This window comes from Ciconia boyciana, chromosome 18, assembly GCF_034638445.1.
Source record: "Ciconia boyciana chromosome 18, ASM3463844v1, whole genome shotgun sequence".
NCBI lineage: Eukaryota > Metazoa > Chordata > Aves > Ciconiiformes > Ciconiidae > Ciconia > Ciconia boyciana.
The window spans coordinates 68,067-92,790 of NC_132951.1; the positions used below are offsets into that span (position 1 = coordinate 68,067).

General features: G+C 40.2%; 2 protein-coding genes and 1 long non-coding RNA gene across 5 annotated transcripts; 1 reads left to right on the forward strand and 2 right to left on the reverse strand.

The window, feature by feature from the left end:
* Window positions 1–1,518: 1,518 nt before the first annotated feature.
* Window positions 1,519–11,097, reverse strand: LOC140661092 (uncharacterized). 3 transcript variants are annotated; one of them, XM_072882693.1, is made up of 3 exons: window positions 10,518–11,096; window positions 6,896–6,965; window positions 1,519–4,153 (listed from the first exon to the last, which is right to left on the reverse strand). In XM_072882693.1, exon 3 carries the CDS (start codon window positions 4,151–4,153, stop codon window positions 2,798–2,800), a length of 1,356 nt encoding a protein of 451 aa, XP_072738794.1. In that variant the 5' UTR covers window positions 6,896–6,965; window positions 10,518–11,096; the 3' UTR covers window positions 1,519–2,797. The 3 variants fall into 3 exon arrangements, with proteins under 3 accessions (XP_072738794.1, XP_072738795.1, XP_072738796.1); XM_072882694.1 differs by lacking the exon at window positions 6,896–6,965 and having other exon boundaries at window positions 10,518–11,097; XM_072882695.1 differs by lacking the exons at window positions 6,896–6,965; window positions 10,518–11,096 and adding an exon at window positions 4,313–4,345.
* Window positions 10,777–12,314, forward strand: LOC140661094 (uncharacterized). Its single transcript, XR_012045603.1, has 3 exons — window positions 10,777–11,313; window positions 11,473–11,588; window positions 12,183–12,314. It is a non-coding gene; the product is annotated as an uncharacterized lncRNA (long non-coding RNA).
* LOC140661093 (uncharacterized) lies at window positions 11,834–18,728 on the reverse strand. The gene is made up of 2 exons (XM_072882696.1): window positions 18,631–18,728; window positions 11,834–13,497 (listed from the first exon to the last, which is right to left on the reverse strand). The coding sequence occupies exon 2, from the start codon at window positions 13,434–13,436 to the stop codon at window positions 12,117–12,119; it is 1,320 nt and encodes a 439-aa protein (XP_072738797.1). The 5' UTR covers window positions 13,437–13,497; window positions 18,631–18,728; the 3' UTR covers window positions 11,834–12,116.
* Between the last annotated feature and the right edge of the window lie 5,996 nt (window positions 18,729–24,724).

A 24,724-nucleotide genomic window follows, 5' to 3' on the forward strand; every position in this document is an offset into this window, starting at 1 on the left:
CTTTATTAGTGAACTTTATGATGCAGAGTCCACTCTCAGCAATTTTCTAACAATATTAATCTGGAGGGGAAGGAGAAACCATGGGAAGGGGAAGCAGCCAATATGCAAGAGAACAGGGAATGCTACTCTGAGGGTCCTCAACAAACCGGGCAAGTGGGCTGACAGAAATCTCATGAAGTTTAACCAAAGCAAATGCACCATCCTGCACCCGAGATACAATCACCCACACAACAGGCAGGTTGGAGCCAACTAGATGGAAAGCAGCTTTACAGGAAAGGGCCTGGGAATGCTGTTGCACAGCAAATTGAACAGCATTCAGCAATATGCCCTTGTGACAAAGAAGGCCAACTGTATACTGAGCTGTACTAACAAGTACATCACCAAGAGTTCAAGGGAAGGGATTCTTCAACTCTGTTCCACGCTCAACGCCACATCTGAGTCCAATGTTGAGTTCCCCATTGCTTTCAATTGGACCTCTTGCCAAGCAAGATAGTACCACTGCATAACACCTTTGATGTTAATACAGCTGCCAGAGTTTGTTGATACAGACTTTGGGAGATGCTGCTGCCACTGTGAAGCAAATACTACCGTTTGTTAAAAGCTGTGAAGTGGTAGTTGGAAAGGGATTCTGCCACAAGTATTTCACAAGTTGCAGAAAATTTTAAACAAATTAAGAACTCTAAATTCTCCTTTTCTGCATTGTCCCAGAGTATGCAAGCAGAAAAGCATGATGAGAAGCATCCAATACACACTACACTGCTCTTCTATCCTTTTAGTTTTATAAATGATGTTTTAGCCTGTTACATAGCAGCTAATGATTATTATAAACACAATTAGCAAACAGTTATTTACAGACTGTCTCTTGAAGACTTCCAAGTTAAAGTTCCACCTGGACATTTGCTAGCTAATGGTACTAATCCACTAATGACAGAGCTCCTTAAGGGCATAGGTATGTGCCACCACAAAACAGATGAAGGAATGAAAACACGACTCTGGTGTAGAAATTTAAAAAAGCACACACACACAATTATTTCTGTCACTCACTGAAGTGTCAGACTATCACTGCCGCCAGACGTCCCTTCATAGGAAAGTTCTAATACATTGCCACATCTGTACAATGCACATAGCTCTGCGGGCTTAGCAAACAGAAAAAATATGACTGAAACTGTGAAACTAGTGAGCAAATGTTTTTTTGTTTGCTTTGCTTTCCATCTGGCCCTTCAGCAGAAGTTAATAACTACTTGGCACTATTTTTAGATAGAGGTTGGAAAAGATGCAGCTTCTGTACCCTTACACCTACATAAGGAAGCAACATAATTCAACTTACCCATCACATAAAGGACTAAAATCCACCTGATGTCTAATTTTCGTGAATGAAGAAACAGTTTGTTATGAGGCTTCAAGGTCCCAGAAAAAAAAGCCTATTATGTATCGTAAGTAGTTGTTTGTCCATCCATCTTTCCACCTGGAAATAGCCACCTTTTCAGTTCACAATAGTCTCTTTTTCTTTGACGTCAATCTGTATCCCTTGCCTCTCTTTTAAAGCTTTCCAACATGACTTGGCACTTACTGCTTAAGTACTTCAGAACAGCTGTGGGTAACAAAAGAGGGATCACCCTTCTTCTTAAACTTGCATGTCTCAAAAACCCAGTTGAACAGTCATTTGGATCAGCAAAACTCCAACAGCTATGTTTAGTGTTACAATACATCACCACTTTAACAAACACTATTTCCAAGAATATAAGGGGTTAATTTTTTTACAAATGAAACTGGTAGATTTTGCTCAATTATTTTCACAGTGTATTTGTTTACCTTTTACTCAACTTCGTACATACAAATTTTGTACCCAAACAGTGACATACAAACTGCAAGAATTAAGCAATGTTACCTTTAATACTAACTGTAGTTGTATTTTTTGTACATAGGTTGAAAACCGTCTATAGCCTTTGCATTATTTAAATCGGTTGAGAAATACTGATTTATTTTTTTTTAATTGAAAACAAGCTCATTTTACATTTTCCAGAAGTAGTAATACCATCTGCACTGATCCTTGGTATCATTAAATGACTCATGGCTCTGCTACAAATTCCCATTTCCCTTAAGAAGAAATACCTCTTAACAAGTGACAGTTCCAGTGCTACAGCTGGTGTGTTTTCTTATCCTGCCTCTGTGATTATAGTGAGTTACAGTGTTAATGCCAATGCAGCTCTTCATCTGGGAGATGCTGTCCCAAGCCATCTTTTAATAGGCACCACTAAGCACAGCTGTATTTTTTTATCCACCAAGTACTCCACAGATACAAATAACCAAAAATCAATTCATTCCTTCTTCAGGTAGTTTACAAGTTCATTGTACTAGCTAAAACATAAATGAAGATGGGAAAACAAAAAGGGAGAAAGCTGGAAATTGGTACATTAACTTTCTAATTTCTGCATGGTCACTTCCTAGGCCTTGAATAATGCCCTTTCATAGTTACAAGCATGTAAAAGAGCTATCTTCTCACTATGCCTCAGCTCTCACATCTTACAAAGCTGCAGTAGAGACTTTACCTAAGGAATCCAATTCTTAACCAGCACTCAATCACTGTGGACTCTTACAAAGTACCATGTCTCAGTTCACAAATCAAATGCATTTACCTTTGTACAGTACAAAAAAGGGCTGTTCTCCTAAATCGCTGTAAGATGTGAACTCATGTGGAAGTGATTTTAATATGATCTTTAAATGATATACTCTGCCTCCCCACAATACGAGTAGCTCTCTGCTTTCCCTCCTTATAACCAAGGTTTCACTCTTGAGCTTACAGTACAGTTTGATATAGCACCTTGTTAACATTCATGATTAATGATGAGTTATATCTCCACAGTGTTGTATCCCTGATGAGGGATTCTCTGGGAAGGTTTCCTTGAAGGGGCACGCGACAGTGATAAATGAGGGCAACATCCATGGGAACATTCACGCTGTTCCCATAAGCACGTAGGACAGAGTGGACTGAAGTCTGAATCACCTTTCGTGGATCAATTATCATTTTCCTGGGATTGATTACATCTTTCCTGTCAGGCTCTCTGTGAACATGCTGTAATATGTTAACACCCGGCACAGTATTCCAAGATGAAATGTTGAACATGTGAGTAGATACGTCTTCTGGGAAGATATGGTTCTCAAAGAGGAAAATGCCAGTCCCTGGGTTTTGCTCCTGAAGGCTGCTCATCATTGTTTTCCAGTCTGGGTGCTTAAGGGGAAGAATTATTTCATCAGCATCATTAAGAACCACAAACTTGCTCCTCTGCATGTTACGGTATATACAGTCATTTAGAGCTGTGATTTGTCCATAGTAGCCAATGTGTGTTCCATCTTGCATGAACTGCCATTTAGAAGATACCTTGAGGTGTGAGTTTATTGGCCAGGGAATTATCTCTACAGTTCCTTCTTCCATATAAAACTTCAAGACTTTCTCCATCAGATGGCTGCAGTTGTTCTTATAGATCACCACTTTCTGTACCCCAAGAATCTTGTACATCTCCATACTCTGTATAAACTGCAAGACATTGTTGTAATTTCCAAACATGGCAGAGATGCATATGGTGAAGTCAACAGAGAAGGTCTCAGCCTTGCGGTTTTTAATTTCAAACCTTGGCAGCTGGTCAATATTTCCATGGGGAGACTGATGAATTGCTACATGTGTTGGATCGCAGTTTTTGGGTTCAAGACAAACTATATCTGCTGCACCATAAGGGAATCCAAATCTGTCTGAGTGAACATCAATGTTTGCTTTTGATACATATATTTTTCCATTGGGCTGACAGCAGAACCAGCAGTATAGCTGTTTTACATCTTTGTGGTGAACAATCCCAATCACACGAGTGACTTTGCTTTCTCTGTCATCAAAGTATGGGGATATAATAAAAGTTCTGTTATCTTTTAATGGTGTTATTGTGCTATTGGTAATTTTCCCTCTACATCTGCTACCTTCTTGCATTATTTTTGGCAGGTGAGAAAGTCTCTGTAACCTAAGGTAAGAAAGTGTGACCATTGAAGTTAGAGTAATAATGCACACAACAGCAGCAAAGTAAGATTTTTTCCCACCACAGAACATTCTGAGCGTATTTAAATGTGGATGCAAATTTCTTTGTCCTTGCACTTTATGCTGCCGCATCTGCAGAAAAGAAAATATGTAGTATGAGATAATATTGACTCATGATCATTGCTCAAGAATTTCACAAACAAGATGGGAGGCCAATCTCTATCACGGTGCACTGACTTAATCAGAGACCCAGCTACTGTGCTTTTATGAAAAATCAATCAGAGAACACACCTTTAATAGGATGGACAATACTGTATGCGACACTCTGAATGTCTCCATATGTTGGATGCGTGGAACAGTTTCTGTACATGGAGGGTTCTGTGAGAGAATATGATAGAGGTCTAGATACAGGAGAACAAGGAGCCATTGTTCTTTATTTTCCATAATCCAAATTTTAGAATATCCAATTAAATAATTAGGCAGTAATTTTTAAGCAAAACAAAAGCTTTTTTTTTTTCCCCTACACAGTGTATCTGTAAATCATACACAAAAAAAACCTCAACCGGACTTCTCACAGACAAGTTAGGGGCAGATATATAAAGTAAATGTATTACAGAATTAATCAAGTTCATAAAAAACATGGCACATGGGGATTGCACATGATGGTTCAGATACAATCCCTAATGTATAAATTCCCAACTTCTAGTTCACCACAGATGAGACAATGCATACAGAGGATTCATACAATTCAGCAGAAGACAGGTGAAATCTATGGGGGTATAAAACTTATTCTCAGTTAGCAGCTCTACCCTACTTAGTGCTGTACAAGGCAGGGCTTGCAGGGAAGGTTGCCTCATATTATGCTTGCTAGAAATCTGGGCCTCCTCACACTGCATTAATGCTGGAATGGTTTGGGGGTCAGGTCTTAAATTCTTGCTGCTGCAGGAACAGATAGGCATCCCTGAGTACCTGGATGGCCACAGTCTTCAGCAGCACTCGTGCTAGCAAGTGTTAATGCCTGACAGGGAGCTCACGGCACTCTGAAGCAGTAATTTCTGCAAGTGGAGCTCAGATTAAAGTTTCCTCTACAAATTCATCTTTAGGCATCCAGATATGATCCATAAACAGTAAGGTGACAGCAAGTATCTTCAAAGGCCTGCTTGTACCACAGAGATTCTTGGAAGAAAAGTGCCCCAGATTAATCAAATTCATGTTAGATCAGAAAACTGGACTGGTAGAAGAGAGTATCCCCCACTGCCAGCAAGAAGTGTGGGGTAAAATGCCAAGATGGAATAAACTGATTCTATTGCACAAGATGAAGAAAATGTTTCTAGTAGGCATGTCATTGCTGCATAAAGCCAGCTGCTGAGACAAAAAATCATACCATTAAAAGACCCAGATTTCTAGGTATATATTTTATAGGAAAACAGGTAGCGATGTCATAGGTGTAGTAGATACTGGAAGATTCTCATATTTCTTGTCCTTCCATTTACTTCTCAAGACTCTTAATAAAATCACTTGCTTAAGTACTTAGCAATCTAAGTATCTTCAAGAGTATGCACACGCTAAATACCTAACAATATTTCTTCCAAAGCGTATCACTCAGTCTATTCTAAAATAGTAATTAAATCTAATATTTCATACTTTTTTTTCACATTTCACACACTGTGTAAAGCTATTTTGAGAGCCTCTATCTCAATATTCTTTTGTGATGGAACAGAAAACTAGCATTCTCAAAGAAAAGTAAGAAAGATACAAAACTAGAAAGAACCTAAATCCAGAGTTTTGATCCAGATACCATACTCAGCAGCTTCATAACTTTGGAAGTGCCTAAATTCACTGGCGACTTCACTGCTTGGCTTGAAAAATTCCCCTAAGGTCTGGTTTTCTGCTTAAACACAGTATTTTCCAACCAGTAAAATCTAGCTTCTGAATACAGCAATCTAGCTTCTGAATCTCAACTGAGTTTAGGCAAAAAATAATTGCCCATGCCTTCAGAATAATGTGCAACATTTTCAAAATTGCTCTTTCCTGAAAAAGCAAAGTAAGGAGAACTATGGTCAAAACATACCCCTTAAAGTGCACCATTTGCCAAGGCTGGTACGATTTATAGCAGTCTTTCCTAGCCACCAAGAAACTGCTTTACAGACCAGAACAGTCATAGGGCACCAGAAATCTCACCACATCACACTAGACACAAAGTAGAACAGCAGCAGTAGACAGCACTGACTCTTCTGTCCCTGGAATGGAGAGTCCCCCCCAAAGTCCTTACAATTTAGAGCAGAACTGCAAATACATGGTAAGAGCCTGCTACTGTCATACAACCTTCTGCTGAAGATTTGTGACTGAGAACAACTCAAATTTTGTAAGTCTTTTTATTAAACATTCTAAAGTCAGACAAAGTTTCCCCTGAGCATTGTTATTCCCAGGTTGTTACATATTTTAGCATTCTTACAACATAGAGTAGGTCACATTTAACATCTTTTCCTCGGTTTTATCTATTTATGACTTAAAATATTATTCAGTCTTATAGAATAAATAGTTTTTACTAAAGAAATATCAAAATGTCAACATTAAATAATACAGTTAATTTATTACCTGTTATTTCTTCTGCTTTTGCTAGCTATGAATAATGAACAGTAAAAAAAAAAATCTTTTCAACTGTGTTTTGAACAGTGAACATCGGAAAGGAAAAAGTACCTTTTAAAGCAGATAGCTGAGTGAAGCTCTGTTCAGTCCTCCATTTATTTTATGCTAAGGTATAATCTACAAATTGTTTATTCTAACCAGATAAAAACTTAAAAATATTTAAGATAAATTGCAAGAATTGTTTGATACAGAACAATACTGATGAAAAAAATGCTGGTACTATACCTAAGACGCTTGCCGACACATTTGATTTCAGATGGTTGGCGTTCTTTCATGTCCGTAACAGCAGCCACACCTACCAGAAAAACAAGTTTTCCTTCTCTTGAGCAAAGCATACAGTTGCCTCCCAATAACTTAATTTAAATTACAAACTTGAGTGTGGAGCTGTTGAAGCAAGTCAAACCTAGGTGCTTGGGTGATTTTTTTAAGACTACTTAAGTTTCCTTCTGGAAATCAATCCTGCATGTTGCTATATCCGCAGTTCACACACATACTTAAAGAGAACTAGAAAAATATACTACATATCTGTATTTCTTGGGCAATCATTTTTTAGTAACATACAATAGGCCTAATTAAAACAGATAAATACAGATTCTGATGAGGAAGTGTGAGAGAGATCTGAAACAACAGCAGGTTCTAGAAGCAGAGAAAAAGAGCATAATATAGAACTCAAGACATACCAGAACACAGAATCTTAAAGAAAAGAGCTATGTAATTATTTAAGGAGTGAAATTCATGGTTTTCCCAACACGTGACTCATGAATTTTCATCCCCTGAAATTAACAGCATAGATATGTAGTCAGAAAATATATAAAGTCAGCTTAATTAGGAACATTACACTTATATTTCCTCACTATAGAGAGTACTTCGCAAATTTTAACTTCAAAACTATGCTTCCAGCATATTTAAAAGAGTTTATTTTATGATAACAATAACAACAATTCATTCTGGTTTTGTGTCTTTTAATTCCAATTACTGTTCAAGTAGAACATGATACAAATGATGCAGATTTGCTTTAATACTAAATTTAGCTAATGGTACCAGTGGCTACTTTGCACCGGTTTGTTCTTTTTCAGTATTCCCCTTAACAGTAAAGAGCCTTTCTTCCTCCCTATTGCATTTATGGACTGCAGTCATATCACCTCGTAGTCTTTGTATTTACTACTTTTTCATTAAACAAAGCAGGCTGTTCTAATACCATCACACATAAGAAAGCCCTCGTCATTGTTGGAAATTTTCTTTCTTAACATACGCTAGGATTATATTTTTTGCAGATGCATCACATTGCACAGATACATCCGAGCTTGTCATCAGCCGAAGATTAATATATCTACACCGTCTTTCAGCCAAGCACAGTTACACAATGTGTTTTCTTCTGCAGCACGGTCATAATAAAGACCTCTTGTCCCAGTTAGAATCACAGAATCACTTGGTTTGGGTTGGACTTGGTTTTGGAGGTCGGTCTCTTCTCCCAGGTCACAAGTGATAGGACGAGAGGAAATGGCCTCACGTTGCGCCAGGGGAGGTTTAGACTGGATATTAGGAAATTTTACTTCACTGAAAGGGTTATCAAGCTTTGGAACAGGCTGCCCAGGGAAGGGGTTGAGTTGCCATCCCTGGAAGTATTTAAAGGACGTTTGGATGAGGTGCGTAGGGACATGGTATAGTGGTGGTCTTGGTAGTGTTAGGTTTACAGTTGGACTCGATGATCTTAAAGGTCTCTTCCAACCTATACGATTCTGTGATTCTGTGACAGGGCCTTTAAAGATCATCCGGTTCCAATCCCCCTGCTGTGGACAGGAACATCTTTCACTAGATCAGGTTGCTCAAATTAATCACATTTCTCCTTATTTCTTTTGTCATAGTCCTTTTAAAAGTCTACTCTAAAACCTTGTATGTGACCAAGATTGCACTTACTAACTTGCGTATACTTAAATCATCTTTTTTTTCCTTCCTAAACCAAGGAACCGCTCATGCTTTCTTTTGCCACATTGTACCACTATGCTCATGACACATTTATTAAACACCCATTACAGGTTCTTCAATAGCTTGTCTGTCTTCTTAGAATTTTGGAATGGAAATTATTCAGTATCACCTTCAACTGGAATGTTGTTTTTACCTTTGCTGTACTTCTCTTTTCAGACCTTCTTTTCCGTCATCTTTCTCTAACCCTCCACAATTAGTACTGTCCTTACTAAAGGTGGAACAAAGTGTTAATTTAGTTCAAGAGCCATTCCTAGGTTGTTATTAATCTCCCCGACATGTTCTCTGCATTGTGGCCTTCCTTTGTAATTTGTTTTCTTTGCATTGGCAGCTGAAGACCTTTTATGCTGCTCATTTCAGTATCTTCACAATGTCTACGTTGACTTTAATTTTTGGTAGCTCTCAGCTTATTACTTTATCTCCCGATCTAGGGGGCAATTGACAAGAGGTGACTGCAAAGTTTCAGTTGCTAATATGCAGCCCTAGATTCAGTAGTATAGGAACAATAAACAGCCTAATCCTTCGTTCATCCAGGGTCTGACTAAAAACCACCACTAAAAAATAGCCTTATTAATTTATTATTTTTGGAAAAAGTTATTCTCTATCCTCTGCCTCATGGTTTTCACCAAAAGTAACAACAACTGGTGCTTAAATAAAAATAAAAATTCCAAAGACTAACAGTCATTTACCATCTTTATCTAGATTGTCTGCTGCTAATCTTTTGATAGTTTATCTTTTTCAGAAAGACTCTGAAACACCAGTGTCCTTCCTCTCTTACACGATCCAAAGTCGGAAGCATATTGTTTAAAGGATTAAACCGAGGGCAGTATTATTCCGCTATTCATAAAATATTGCTCTAAAAAAGTTAAGCTGGGCATTTCTATTCTAAATAGAAAGAAGGTAAGCCAGACCAATATAATGTTGCCATAGACTTAATTTGTGCCATTAGCACTGACAAACCACATGTTTCCCTGTACACTCATAAGCTTCTCCATTATAACCTGCTGTACATCCCTACGCCAAATTTCTCCTATTGTAAACAGACTTTGCGCCCTTTGAAAAGAAATAGATCAGGCAAAATAAAAATTGCATAACAACATTTAAAAGATCGTTATTTCAAATTTTTGTCTTTCACGCTGTACTTGTTTTAGCTGGGACAGAGTTAATTTTCTTCATAGTAGCTTGTAAGGTGCTGTGTTTTAGATTTGTGACCAAAACAGTGTTTAAAACACACTGATGTTTTAGCTATCGTTGAACAATGCTTACACAGCATCAAGGCCTGCTCCGTTTCTCATGCTGGTCCCCGTCTCCCTGTCCCAGGAATGGGGCGGCACAAGAAGTTTGCAGGGGAGACAGCCGGGACAGCTGACCCCAACTGACCAAAGGGATATCCCACACCATATGACATCATGCTCAGCAATAAAAGCTGGGGGAAGGAGGAGGGGGGAGACGTGGTATTATGGTGTTTGTCTTCCCAAGTCACCGTTACACATGATGGAGCCCTGCTGTCCTGGAGACGGCTGAACACCTGCCTGCCGATGCGAAGGAGTGAATGAATTCCTTGGTTTGCTTTCCTTGCGCACACAGCTTTGCTTTACCCCTTAAACTGTCTTTATCTCAACCCACGAGTTTTCTCACTTTTGCCCTTCCAATTCTCTTCCCCATCCCACTGCGGGGGGGAGTGAGCGAGCGGCTGGGTGGGGCTGCACTGCCTACCAGGGTTAACCCACAACACACGCTGAAACCACCCCTTTCAAGGAGTCATGCATTCTTTAAATCTAAAATTAAACTCCAGGCTTGGAGTGTATTCAGATGGGGACTTCGAAAAAATGGGTTGTACAATCAATATATACCTTTAACTTACCGTTAAGTGGTTAGCACCATTACCGAAAAATAATGCTACAGCTGACCACCGTCTTATCTGCTATTTCTTGAGTGGAAATAAACTCCCGAGCCTCTGCTGCAAGTGATGCCAGTTACAGGAGCCGCAGCCCGACACTCTCCTCGGGCCCAGCAGCCTGACTAGACGAAGACGCCCACAACGGCGCGCCCGCCCCCCTGCCCTCCGCCCGCGGGTTCGCCGGGGGGAGGGCAGCGGGAAGCGACGCTTCCGCCGCCGGAGCCCCGGGCAGGCACGGTGCGACAGCGGGGCGGCGCGAAGCTGGGCCGGGGCTACCGCAGCCCTCGGGCCCCCTCGCCGGCTCCGCGCGGGGACTGCCCCTCCGCTCCTGCGGCCCGGGGCAAGGCGGGGACGGCTCCATCCTCTCACCTGCCGCCCGGAAAGGCGGTGGCAGCTGCGGGCGGGAGAGGGGGCGGCGCGCGGAGACTCCGCGGCCCCCGCCCAGGCCCGGCGTCCGGAAGGGCCGCTGCCTCCCCCGCGCGCCCATCCGGGTGGAGCCGTTGGCGCCCACCCACGCGCTGCTCTCCCGGGGCTGGAATCCCGGCGCACCCGCAGGGCCGTTTGCGCGGCGGGGCCGGCCCATCCCGCGCCTGGCCCGGCCGCAGCGGCCCCGGGAGCACCGCGCACCCGGGCGCCGAGCCCCAGGGAGCCCTTCCCGCGCGCGACGTCCCGGGAACGAACGGCACAGGCGGCACCGGAGACCGCAGTAGTGCTGCACCTCGCTGGAGGAGGCCTCTGGACTCGACCCCAACGTTTAACTGTCAGTTCGTCTAATTAGTTAACTTGTGTAAAATGGAGAAGCACGAGCAAGCCATTATGTTTTCAAAATGCAAATCAATTTTAAAAAAGTAAAGGGAAATGTGATAATTACATAATGATAAAATCCAGTCGTTTACACCAGTACTTTTACTTTTTACAGACAGCAACTGCTAGCTGAATCATTCATACAACAAAATACAATGTTGACATTTGTGCAAGTTCTATGGTGGGATTTTCTCTAGTGGTGAAGGCCATAAATTACAGACCTTTGCTCCTGTGAGTAATAGATTATCTTAAACATACAGTGCATTTATTGTTGGGGAGAACATAGTGTTAAACGTCTATTGCAACACCTTTAAATTTCATTACTGCAATTACAATTGTAGCATATCCAACACCATTAACTTTACAGCGCCAAAGATGTATAATGTATCTCCAAAGGGATGTATCCCTAATAAGAGGTATGTCATACCAGTTTCCTGCATAGACAACATCATCAGGCTCTTCCCAACCATGTGCAAACAGCTCTAGAAAACAGTGGACTGAGGCCACAACCACCCTTCTTGGATCAAATAATTTTTTCAGTTTTGAAAAATCTCTTCCCTGGATACCTTCATTCAGTTCACAAATCAAATGCATTTACCTTTGTACAGTACAAAAAAGGGCTGTTCTCCTAAATCGCTGTAAGATGTGAACTCATGTGGAAGTGATTTTAATATGATCTTTAAATGATATCCTCTGCCTCCCCACAATACGGGTAGCTCTCTGCTTTCCCTCCTTATAACCAAGGTTTCACTCTTGAGCTTACAGTACAGTTTGATATAGCACCTTGTTAACATTCATGATTAATGATGAGTTATATCTCCACAGTGTTGTATCCCTGATGAGGGATTCTCTGGGAAGGTTTCCTTGAAGGGGCACGCGACAGTGATAAATGAGGGCAACATCCATGGGAACATTCACGCTGTTCCCATAAGCACGTAGGACAGAGTGGACTGAAGTCTGAATCACCTTTCGTGGATCAATTATCATTTTCCTGGGATTGAAAACATCCTTCCTGTCAGGCTCTCTGTGAACATGCTGTAATATGTTAACACCCGGCACAGTATTCCAAGATGAAATGTTGAACATGTGAGTAGATACGTCTTCTGGGAAGATATGGTTCTCAAAGAGGAAAATGCCAGTCCCTGGGTTTTGCTCCTGAAGGCTGCTCATCATTGTTTTCCAGTCTGGGTGCTTAAGGGGAAGAATTATTTCATCAGCATCATTAAGAACCACAAACTTGCTCCTCTGCATGTTACGGTATATACAGTCATTTAGAGCTGTGATTTGTCCATAGTAGCCAATGTCTTTTGCATCCATAGAAAAGTGCCATTTAGAAGATACCTTGAGGTGTGAGTTTATTGGCCAGGGAATTATCTCTACAGTTCCTTCTTCCATATAAAACTTCAAGACTTTCTCCATCAGATGGCTGCAGTTGTTCTTATAGATCACCACTTTCTGTACCCCAAGAATCTTGTACATCTCCATACTCTGTATAAACTGCAAGACATTGTTGTAATTTCCAAACATGGCAGAGATGCATATGGTGAAGTCAACAGAGAAGGTCTCAGCCTTGCGGTTTTTAATTTCAAACCTTGGCAGCTGGTCAATATTTCCATGGGGAGACTGATGAATTGCTACATGTGTTGGATCGCAGTTTTTGGGTTCCAGACAAACTATATCTGCTGCACCATAAGGGAATCCAAATCTGTCTGAGTGAACATCAATGTTTGCTTTTGATACATATATTTTTCCATTGGGCTGACAGCAGAACCAGCAGTATAGCTGTTTTACATCTTCGTGGTGAACAATCCCAATCACACGAGTGACTTTGCTTTCTCTGTCATCAAAGTATGGGGATATAATAAAAGTTCTGTTATCTTTTAATGGTGTTATTACATTTTGAGCAGGTTTTCCCCTGCAAAGCTGACCTGCTGGACTGGCAATTGTTTCCTGGGGGAAGATTTTTCTGGTTATGTTATTCTGTAGCTGAGGATCTTTCCAGGAGCAGATTAAAATGCTTGCAGAAATAAGTATACATGCAACAACAGCACAAATATGTTTTTTTCCACAGTGTATCATTGCTGAATTTCACAATTTTGAAATTAACGGACCTTTACACTCAGTCTTCTATTCACTTTCTCTAAAACAAAACAAACACACAAAAAAGCACTCTTTCAGTGATTTGCCAAAAAGAGGTAATGTTTTGTATTGAACTGTATTCTCTTAAACACAATAGTTACTGTTTTGATACTTCAAACTTTAGTATGAAGACCTGACTTTGCATGCAGGTTTGGAAAAAATCGAGAGATTCTTACACCTCCTCATTCCAAACTTTATTATATTTTACTCTACAATTGGGCCCAGTGCAACAGTTTCAGCTGGTTTGGTATACAGTAATGGTAATATAGTGTAATTTGAATCACTTCGAGGCCTGGAAGAAATTTTATGTTAGTGAAAAACCCAGATTCTTTATCTTTTGGTATTCTGGGAAGCTTGTAAAACTATAGAGTTATCCTTTCCCCTCTTTTTCCTAAAAAATGGTGCTGTGAACACAAGCATTCTTTTGCATTGGATAGGAGTTATCCTGTCACAGTCTCTCAGTGTCCTGATTCCCAAGTCACAAAGAAAATGTTTTCAGAGCCTCGTGTGTTTTCAGAGCCTAGTGGGATCCTGTGGTATTCAACATTAAAGAGGAAAAGAGGTTTGAAAAGAATGACCTTTTCACTTGTTCAGGTGGCTGAGATTGCCTTAAGTGTAAATTGCTTTTGCCACTAAAGACTCCAAGTCTCAGACCACAGTTCTAAATTGGCAGCTGATTTCAGTAGGACTTTGTGTGAATATTGTGACCTTTCATTGGGACACATGCACTACTGAACTTTTTAACCTTGCCATGGAAACTTCAAGTTCTCCAAGATGTTACCAAATCAGACTACAAAGTGAAGATTTTCAGTACACAATCACAGCTCGGTATTTACACATGCTTAAACCATCAAGCAGATGAAGGCAAATTAAAACAAAACCAAACTAAACCAAACCTTGCTTTATTCTGTGAGCGGCCATGAGGGTGTGATATAATGTGACACATCACAACAACATATCAGAACAATGAACCATTGTCTGTATCATTTGTAGGTGTTCTGTCCTCTTTTGTATACACTCAATCCCAGCTGAATAACAACCGCTTTCTAATTATGCACAAAATTGCCACTATAGTTAGAGCTCTATTCTGACTTCAGAGTACTACGTTTGAAGAACATGATGAAAGCACTGCTGCCTGGTGTAATTTGCAAATCCAAGATGTTGTTCAACTCTTCTTTTTCATTTTTTGGCCTCAAAAAATGTAAGAAGTTACTTTCAACAATGTATAATGACCCATTCTCTAAAGTTAAAATCTTGTGTTGCTTTCTGCAAATTGTCATGTAAGCTGTACATCTTCCCTTTTCATGCAAGTATTGTGTGCTGGTTTCGGCTGGGATAGAGTTAATTTTCTTCCTAGTAGCTGGTACAGTGTTGTGTTTTGGATTTAGTATGAGAATAATGCTGATACCACACCGATGTTTCAGTTGTTGCTAAGTAATGTTTACACTACTCAAGGGCTTTTCAGCTTCCCATGCTCTGCCAGGTGCACAAGAAGCTGGGAGGGGGCACAGCTGGGACAGCTGACCCACACTGGCCAAAGGGCTATTCCATACCATATGGCATCATGCTCAGTATATAAAGCTAGGGGAAGAAGAAGGAAGGGGGGGATGTTTGGAGTGATAGCATTTGTCTTCCCAAGTCACTGTTACATGTGATGGAGCCCTGCTTTCCTGGAGATGGCTGAACTCCTGCCTGCCCATGGGGATTAGTGAATGAATTCCTTGTCTTGCTTTGCTTGCGTGTGTGGCTTTTGCTTTCTCTAATAAACTGTCTTTATCTCAACCCACGAGTTTTCTCACTTTTACTCTTACGATTCTCTCCCCCATCTCACCGGGGGGAGTGAGTGAGCGGCTGGGTGGTGCTTAGTTGCCGGCTGGGGCTAAACCACGACAGTCCTTTTTGGCGCCCAACGTGGGGCTCGAAGGGTTCGAGATAATGACAGATTTGATTGGAATGTGCTAGATCAAATTTATAGCTGTTACTGCTGTTTAGCTATTAATCGGCAGACTCCTGTGCTTACCATGGGACTTGCTTGCCTTACCGTATTTTAGACTCTAGTGCTCGTTAGTGGCTGCTTTTTTGCTTTTGCTGCTTGCTGTACTGCTGATAGTCTTACTCTGCTCTGCCTGGGAACACTTCGGTAACAGCAATGGAGATGTGCCTGGGCTGGCAGATGGCCAGGGCATCGCTGCTGTTTCTGTGCTGCTGTACTGGACAGGCTGGAACTCCAGTGTGAACTCAAGTTGAAGGGACTGTGACCTAGGGATGAGTCCACATGGGAGCAGGACACCCCGAAGCATCTGTGCTACAGCAGGTATACCTCTGAAGGGATTGTGGCCCAAGGATAAGTCCACGCTGGAGAAGGTACACCTCAAAGCATCTATGGCTGTGGATAAGTCCATGCTGCAGCAGGTACACCTTTCAGCATCAGTGGCTGCTCATGAGGTCATGCTGGAGCACCTCAAAGCATGTGGCCATGGATAAGCCAATTCACCAATTTTAAGATGACACTGCATGTGCAGAATAGTTTTTCTAATATGCTCACAAAATTTAGTTACTCAGTTCTGTAGAAGATGTCTCCTCATCTGCTTTAAATATTTCTAATATTGCCTCCTCAATTAACCAATAAAATTCAAATACGCATTTTGTCATTAGCTCACTACCAGCTAAGCAGGACCTTGCAAGTGGTATTTGCATAGAAAAGATGACAATATATATAAAAGTGGGGCTGCATCATCATTTATCAGCTTGCACCAAAGTTCTTCAAATACTTATTGTTATTCCTTTTTTTTGGATTGGAAACCATTTACAATTACTAACATGCTGTCTATTAGAAAACTAAGAGAAATAATATTTTATAGTGAAGTGGTTTTTCTTCTCAAGAGTATTAATTGGGAAGTGGGATTGAAAAATCCTTACAGAAAACTTCAGGGGGGAAAAAAAAAAAAAAAAAAGAAAAAGAAGCCAACGACAACAGGGAAAAATAGTCAGTTCAAGTTCTAGTTCTTGGGTTTTATCCTCAATTGCTTTTATGTTCCTTTTTTTTTCCTCCCTCCCCACTTTGGAGGTGGGATTTAGCTGTCAGTGTTCTCTTGGAAGAAATCAACAAAATTCTTCGCAGAGATGGGAGTAGGTCTGAAGATCGACAGGCATGTAACAAAGACAGAAGCCAGGAGCTTCAATGAAGTTGTAAAAGTAGAGTAGTTTATGGGTCCAATCTGCCCACCAAGAGAACAGCAAAGTGACTGAGGAAGGTAGAGAAAATCAGAGAGTCCCGATATAAACTTTTCTGGGGAGGATGATTTACTGCATAAGAGATGGGACAAATTTACTAAAGGGTGAGATGAAACAAAGCACTAATAAAGTTCCTTCTCATTAATGTCTGTCATGTTTATTTATAGAAATACAGGGTCCAGGGTTTTTTTTTTAATACAGATGCTAAGTGCAAAAATCATTGCACTGTTCTGGTGAAATATGTTTTCAACTGTCAGTCTTACACCAGACAGCAACACGCCTTAAAAATTTCCTGTTAAATTAGGCTTGGGAAATTTACATGAAAATTGCATTTTTAATATTTAAGAAATATTAGAAAACTCATAGTCTCTTCCTGCAATAAAGACCTAATGTTAAAATCCACTCATGGCAAGTACCCTCATTTACCCCCTCTTCCTTTTGGAACACTGCTACCTTCTAGCCAGTGTAAAAAGAGAGCAATTCCTGTATATCCCTCTGCACAGAAGTCTCCATCTGCGTTTTATGTGCAAGTTACACAAAGCAGGAAGGTCACTCAAATGTTCCCTTGCATTTCACGTCTTCTAGGTGAAACAATCTGTTGTCCTTTTTCAGCTACGTGCAAACAAACTTTTGATACCGTTTCTCTTCACAAATTTTGTATACAATACATTACCCAATTTGGGCAATGCAAATTCATCCTAATAGCTTATTTTTAGACTAACAATGAGTAGTTTTAGCATGCCAAAAGCATTATTAACCACTTAATCTGGAAAAAAGTAAACTAGCATTCTTATTAGAAACTAGAAGCCTCCTAGGGCATGAATGGTGACTGTGAGTAAAACTTTACAGACAGGGACAATAAAGAAACAAGTAAGTCCCTTTTACATAAAGAAGTCTATAAAAAAATATAGAGACACATAGAGATCTAGATAGTCTGTTTAAATATCCTACTGTTTTCTCCTCAAAAAATTGTTGCATTTCTGGAAACCTCCAGTGGTTGCTAACCTTCATGCCATTTCTGTCTTTGACCTGCTCAAAGGGAGATTAGTTGATACACGAATTTTTCAAGAAAGGGATGACATCAGTTCCTAAATATGAAATATGATTTTGGGTTCAAGTTTGTGCCACTTCTTTTGGAATCCACAGGCTGCAGCCATTAGCTGATGTCCACTGAACTAGGTGACTAAAAATGCTAAGTAAGTTTCTCTTTTTCTAGCTGGGATGGAATTGTTAAAAAAAACCGCAGCATCTCAACTATTGTCAGAGCAATAATTTCTGACCAGAAATAGCCAATGTCATTCTGAAAAAGGATTATACATGTGGAGTTATTAAGAGATACTTATTGTACTGCTTTGTACTGTCCTCTGTTTAAATAAACGTATGTTGGCAAAGCCTCACTTCATATAAGATGACATTCCATGTTGAGAAAATGGCCACTGTTTCACCGTGTCTGATATCACTATAGTCTTACTGAAGTAAATATTTCTTGTGCTCTGAAATGGAAAAAATATCCCTCCTCTTTAAAAAAGGAGTTTTAAAATATGTTAGCAACTCTAGACCTTCTCTGCCTGTTTAGGTTAATACCACTTGAAGTACCGAGAAGAAATGGGAAGACGACATTTTACTGCAAAGTATGTTATATCAACAAGGTTCAAGAAACTTACTCACACAAAACAGTAAGAGTCTTGCCTTTAATAACTGTTTTAGTGATGCTTTATAAAACACTGTCACCCCTTTTGCCTGGAATAGTTAGACAACACCTCAGCATTTTTCAGTTGTTACGAAAAGAGAAAATAATGGAGTCCATGTTTGTTACGTGCAGTCTTGCTATTTCACCAGAACGTGCAAAATCACGCGCTCCTGAACGTAAGAGGAATCAAATGATAGTGTATTTACTCACAGTTTCAAGCCTCTTGGTCTAGCACTTCATGCTTTCCAGTGCTCCAATTCTGCCTTATGCTCCCACTCAAATGAGAGACCTTGCAACCTTGCTTGTTCCCCAGCATCTGCTTCCTGTACTAGTGCTTTTGACCATCTGTAGGAAATCCTGTGACTTGGTTAGCTTCCTGTACAGCAAATCAGTTTGCTTTTGGTTCTGTCATTTTTTCAGCTAAACAACTTTGACTTAATTGAATGGTACACTCTTCAGTTGATGTTTATACCATCTCAGCCTCTCAACAGTCATATTTGTGAACTGGGAGAAAGATAGATGATCATTTTCCTCTATTTTATGGTGTCTGTGTGTATGTTCTTGGAGATCTATCAAGATCAGGATTTAAATACTTCCCATTAGATCAACTGTAACCTAATGTGTTTCAACAGTCTAATCTTAAATAGCCCACTGTGTTTTTCAGAGGAGCTTTCAGGTAACCTTAGTTCTCTGTTAAAATTATCATCTCTTTCGCTTTATAATGACACAAAATCAACACAGCAATTGTGTGCACAGTTGTGAGACCAGAAAATAAAACTTAGTATTTAAACACGTCAACCTTTAATCTACCACAGCAGGTGTCTGAAACAGTAGGTGGATATAACTTGAGTCAACACTCGCTTGGCCAGTGGAGCTGTATTAATAGGTAACAGAAACACAAACTTAAATGGGAGGAGTAGACTGGGTGGGGAGACATGCAAAATAATAGAACTATTTATTTTGGGGGGGCAAACTGGATTTGCCTGCTTTATTAGCTATTTAGAGATAAAACCTCTCCCTTTTCAAAGGAGTGTGGTGCTCGCAATGTTTATTTTAAATGGCTTTTATTTCTATGGAAAGACACACATCTTCAGCTGTCTTAGAGGGGAAAAGGGAAATTGCAGAGGTGGCTTGATTACAGCTGAAGTGTTTTGAAGGGGAAATTCAAATTGTAACTACTCAACAATGGTAATTCATGACTACGGAATGATCTGGCATGGAGGGCAAGAAGGCCTAACCGCTGAACAGGTTAAGCTGTCTGGGAGCAGGAACACCAGAAACAGAATGACTCTGTGTAAGGGAGAAACTTCTCCCTTGCTGATAAGAAATGCCACAGCAACCGTCGTGTAGCAATCGATCGAGTGTGTAAGAGTTCTTAGGAGCCACCTTTGGCCAGCAGAGCTGACAGAATTTTGTCAATTAAATTTGTTTGCCAACTGTGTTTTCCTAATAATCAAATTTTAGTAATTTCCCTACACTAATAATTTGCATTTCCATAATTCAAAAGGAAATCAAATACTTGGCACTATCTTATCCACTCTGTTGTGTTTTGTACCATCTTGCACTTCTTGTGTGTTTTATTTAATTGTACTGAAAGTTCTTTAGGTAATAATGACAATGGAATTTATAACACTAGTGGCACATTCTTTGGTGACTGCAACCAATAAATATGAACTAGAGAGGAAACCCTGGCAGAAACAAAAGTGAAGTTAGTTTACACTTGTATTGTACAAAATTATCAAGATGAATGAAGTAACACAGCTGGGCTGCAGCTTCGTTCTCATCTTTTTCTCTGGTATTCTTTTTGCCTTTTATTTAAACAAAAAAAGTGTGATTTTTCTTGCTAAACAACCTGTTTCAGATAGTTAAGCAACCTCTTAGCACCATTCTGTCATTGTTTTCTCTTCCTGTACATAACAACAGCCCACTCTTTCCTCATCCTATCTCCCCATCTGTTCTTGCAAAATCCTCCTATGCGACTGTGCAGTTCTAAAAATGTTTAGTATTTTTGCTAGTGGGAAACACACATGCCCCACCGGAGTGGGGCGCGCAGGGCCGGGCACGGCCAGGGTCAGCCCCCCCATCCAGACCGCCCGGCGAGTCCGTGGGAGGAGGCAGGTCTGAGGCCAGGCTGGGAAGCCAACCCACGGGTCAGGCCCGGTCCGGTCCGGTGGCCGCCGGGCGGGTCCACAGGAACAAGGCAGGACCAAAGCCAAGGCAGGAAGGCAGCCTGCAAGTCGGGCTGGATCCACAGGGTCTGCGGGCATGCGCCCGAGCCTCCTACAGCATAGCTCAGACAGGGGCTGAGGGCCCAGAGCTGAGCCATGGGCTTGTCTCGCAGTATACATATGTTCCTTACACTTTTAAGTATGAGTGGATATATGGATGCTAAGGAATAGAAAGGTCAAGCAAAGAAACCTGACTAAAAGCCATGCACATACCCACAAATGCTTTGCTTATACAGTACAATCTTGCCTCATTTCTTGTTTTGCCTTGCTGTTTCTGGTTTGTTTTTGTCTATCAGTTTTTTGATATAACACCTGAACCACCTTGGAATGCTGCTAAACATTATCTAAAACTCCTGCTACCATTACAAAAATGTACAGAATGCTTGACCACAATATACCTTTGAGATTAAGATACACTTTCATTAATAATTTACGTAACAAAGATAAATTATTAAAAAACCTCTTCACTCTCCTGCAAATCTTCAGATGGGCGCCAGATAACAGAACAGGAATTATCTTGCAGTTTGAATAGTGCCTAATGGCAGGTACAGGATTTCTTGCTGCTGCTTAGAAGGCAGCTGAGCCCAGTCACTAATGAAGATGGGCTATCAGACAACACCAAGCTTGCTTTTCACCCAGACACTGTTATTTTCCACATTCTGACAATGACTACAGGACTTGCTGAAATTTTTTTCTTTTTGAAGAACCAGAACAGGATTTCTGTGATCTTCCACATGTAGTTATCACCAGCTGAAAACTCAATCAGGTTCCCAAGATTTAGTAAGTCAAGGACTGTGCTACCACTTTGCCATACTTTTGCTCCAGAGTTTTGGGTAAAAAATCCTCATCCAATAATAAAGCTCAATCTATGCAGCACAACACTCCTTGAATGGTAAGGAAAAGAAACAGAGAAGAGCAAATTTTTTTTTTACCTTCACCTCTATAAGAAAACAAAATAAGTCAGGAAAAGAAAAATAAAAAAATAAAGAAGTACAAATACCAGTCTCTCTACATTGTAAAGATTAAACAGAAACAAAGCTGTCTAGGGAACCAGCCACCATCAGAAATCTAAGTAACAGCAAAAATTAAATAAATCTCAAGAGACATGAATAAAATCACAAGCATTTAATAGAAAAAAATTCACACAAGCCCAAACCCAATCTTCTCTAACTGCTGAAGCATTTCAGACACAGAAAAATTAGAAAAAAAAAAACAGTTTGTAAACACCTTCATCTAGACTGCCTGTATATCATAGTGCTAAGGGGTTACAGTGAAGGTAGATCTGTCCTAAAACAATTCATCACTGAAACGGAAGCTCAGCAAGCTTACATAGCTGCAGGGGAAATTGCAAGACATCAGCATGCTGGTTTCAACCACCATTAGGCTGATCCCAGTTTTATAGAGTGATTTTAAGTATTGTCAGCCTTGGCTTAATCAACCATCATCTGAGTTCACCTTGGGTCATACATACCCCACCTTAGCATCAATCCTTTTTTTGTTTCCTACCTTCTATGATGTCACGGTGTGCTATGTTGTCCTCACTCCAAAGTGAAACATTTGACTGCAACAAATGTGCTCCTGCCATCCAGTAGCCATGAGTCAGGGGTTGGTATGAAGTTGGTAGATCTGACATTAAAAGATCTCCCCCTTTCTTTGCCCCCTCAGAGCACACAGAGAGCAGCAAGACAGAGGCAGCTTGATCTCAAAAGATGTCTAAGGAACTGGATAGCCACATATGCTCCACGGATGCTTCCCCTAATGGTTAATCAGCACATTCACTGCTTGGGAATTGCTAGATCTCCTCTTAACATTTCCCATTTTACTGCTAATTGAATGTAATTATCCCATTGGATTCACAGTCTTTTGCACCTCTGGAGATGGAGCATGCCATAAGAGATTACAGGAGCATGGAATCAGGCTATGTATTAAGACAAGAGGAGTGCTGAGGGCAGCCTCAGGTCAGGCTATGCGATGCTGAGAACAGTCTCTCTGCTACCTGTAGGGCTTTTATTAACACTAGCAAGCTCCTACCTCTCATTTCTGGGGGAGGACAACTGCATTGTTCCTGTGATACAAATTCAGAACAACTATATGAATCTGCTCAACCTACTTTGTTAGAGGTGAGTAACCACTGTCCTCTTGTAGCTGGAGACTGCTCCATGAAACTTAATTACTGAAAGAGGAATTTAATTGTGTGTTACCTTACTGTCTTTGTCATCTCATGTTAGTGCTTTAAAAATTATTTACAAATTTGAACTATAATGTGAACATCCTTATTTGTGTTGCTCTAGGACTTAGGAACCTCTCTCTGGTTGTGAAGGGGTTAAGTACCTGTGATGCTTCTGTAGAAAACAAACAATCTATGCAAAACAGTATGCTGTATTAACTCTCAGATACAATACAGAAGGTGGTCAGCTTCACATGGGGATCTAAAAAATGGCTGCAAAAATGGTGATTTTAATGGCTAAATAACTTTTATGACTCAGTAGCTGGGCTAAAACAGGCTTTTACTCTGCCACCTGCACTCACCCTCAGGATCTGAAGATCAAGTCTTGTCAGCAGTTACAAACATACCCTCTTTGAGCCTGATAGGTGAAATAAAAGCTATTCCCTCCCCCCTCCCAATCGTCGGAAGAATTAAAACAATTACACTGCTAAACAATGCAGACAGCACTAGTTGGACCTCCAAGTATGCTGCCTTTGAAAGCAGCAAAGAACATCTTGTAATCTAAAAGGAAGTGGTTTGTTTGTTGTTGTTGTTTTGAATCTTCATCTATTCGTTTCTGCACCAGCTAGTTGCTCCTTGCCTTGCTTTCCATTTTTTTGTCTCTTTGCCCTATGAGAGTATGACATTACCCTCTAAAAGACAAGGCATACATTCATTATGTTTGTGTCAAACAGGTTCACATCAATAGTTTTGTATTATTACAAGAAATGGTGACCATTTTGCTACAACTAACTTCCAGTGTTTTCAGAGTTCTAGGGTGTTCCTATGTGTTCAAAAATTACATTTATAACTTTATTAAGATAGTGGTATCAATTAGCAAATAATATGTAAAATAATTTACCTAGCTGGTTGTTTACTTTTTTATTTTGCAGACTTGGATAGACTTTTCTCTATACATATACCAGAACAAATCTTTGCTTTCTGACCTTGCTTGCTTTATATTCAGTTACATCATGCTTACAACTCAAAGCATGGATCATCTGAAGCAAGTAATCACTTGGAACGCCATCTACTCTTCCTTAAAGCTGAAAAGCTGATTTCTGGCAGTAAGAGCATGGCTACAGAAAAAGTCCAGAAATATAAAGGCTACTTCCTCAAATTCATTACTATCTGCACTTTCTTATGCACAGCTGTGTTTTAGTTGACGCAAAATGGGTGTTTTCATCCTTCCCAAGATGCTTATCTGACTTGCTCTCATATCTGAGGTCTACTGAGACATGTAAACTTTGACTTCTTTTCTCTTTTCTTTACACTCCCCCTAAGGAAAGGTCTGGTATATTTTCAGAATTTGATAAACAAATGTTCATAGTAATAGATCAGAGCTGTGGAAATACCACGAACAACCATTACTGATTTCAGAAGAAAAATTAATGCAATTTACCAGTGCCATCACTTACATACCTAGTACAGCCTAACATCTAAAGTAGGAACAAGCTTATTAAAGGTTTCATTTTGTTTTTTTTCTCCCAGGTTACAAAAAAAAGAGGCTTGGACATAATGAGCATTTAATGAGCTCTTTGGTACTCATCTTTGGTGTTGTATCAGAAAAGCATGTTACCTTATAGTGAAATACTGCAATGCAGGAAGTAGTCCTCTTTCACCTCTGCAATTTGCCTCTATAACAATAATTTTCCTTCCTAATGTGCTCACTTTGTTTATTTTCTATCCTGTTGCCTATGGGGAGGAGAGGAATTCCAATCAATTTTCCCATTTAAACTGATGCTATCAGTGAAAAGAACCATTTGGTAGATGTAAGAGACACTTACTGATGCTTCCTTTATAAAATATTTACAATGAAACACTGGATACAACCCTGGAGGAAAACTGTATAGATCCAAGTGATTTCCAA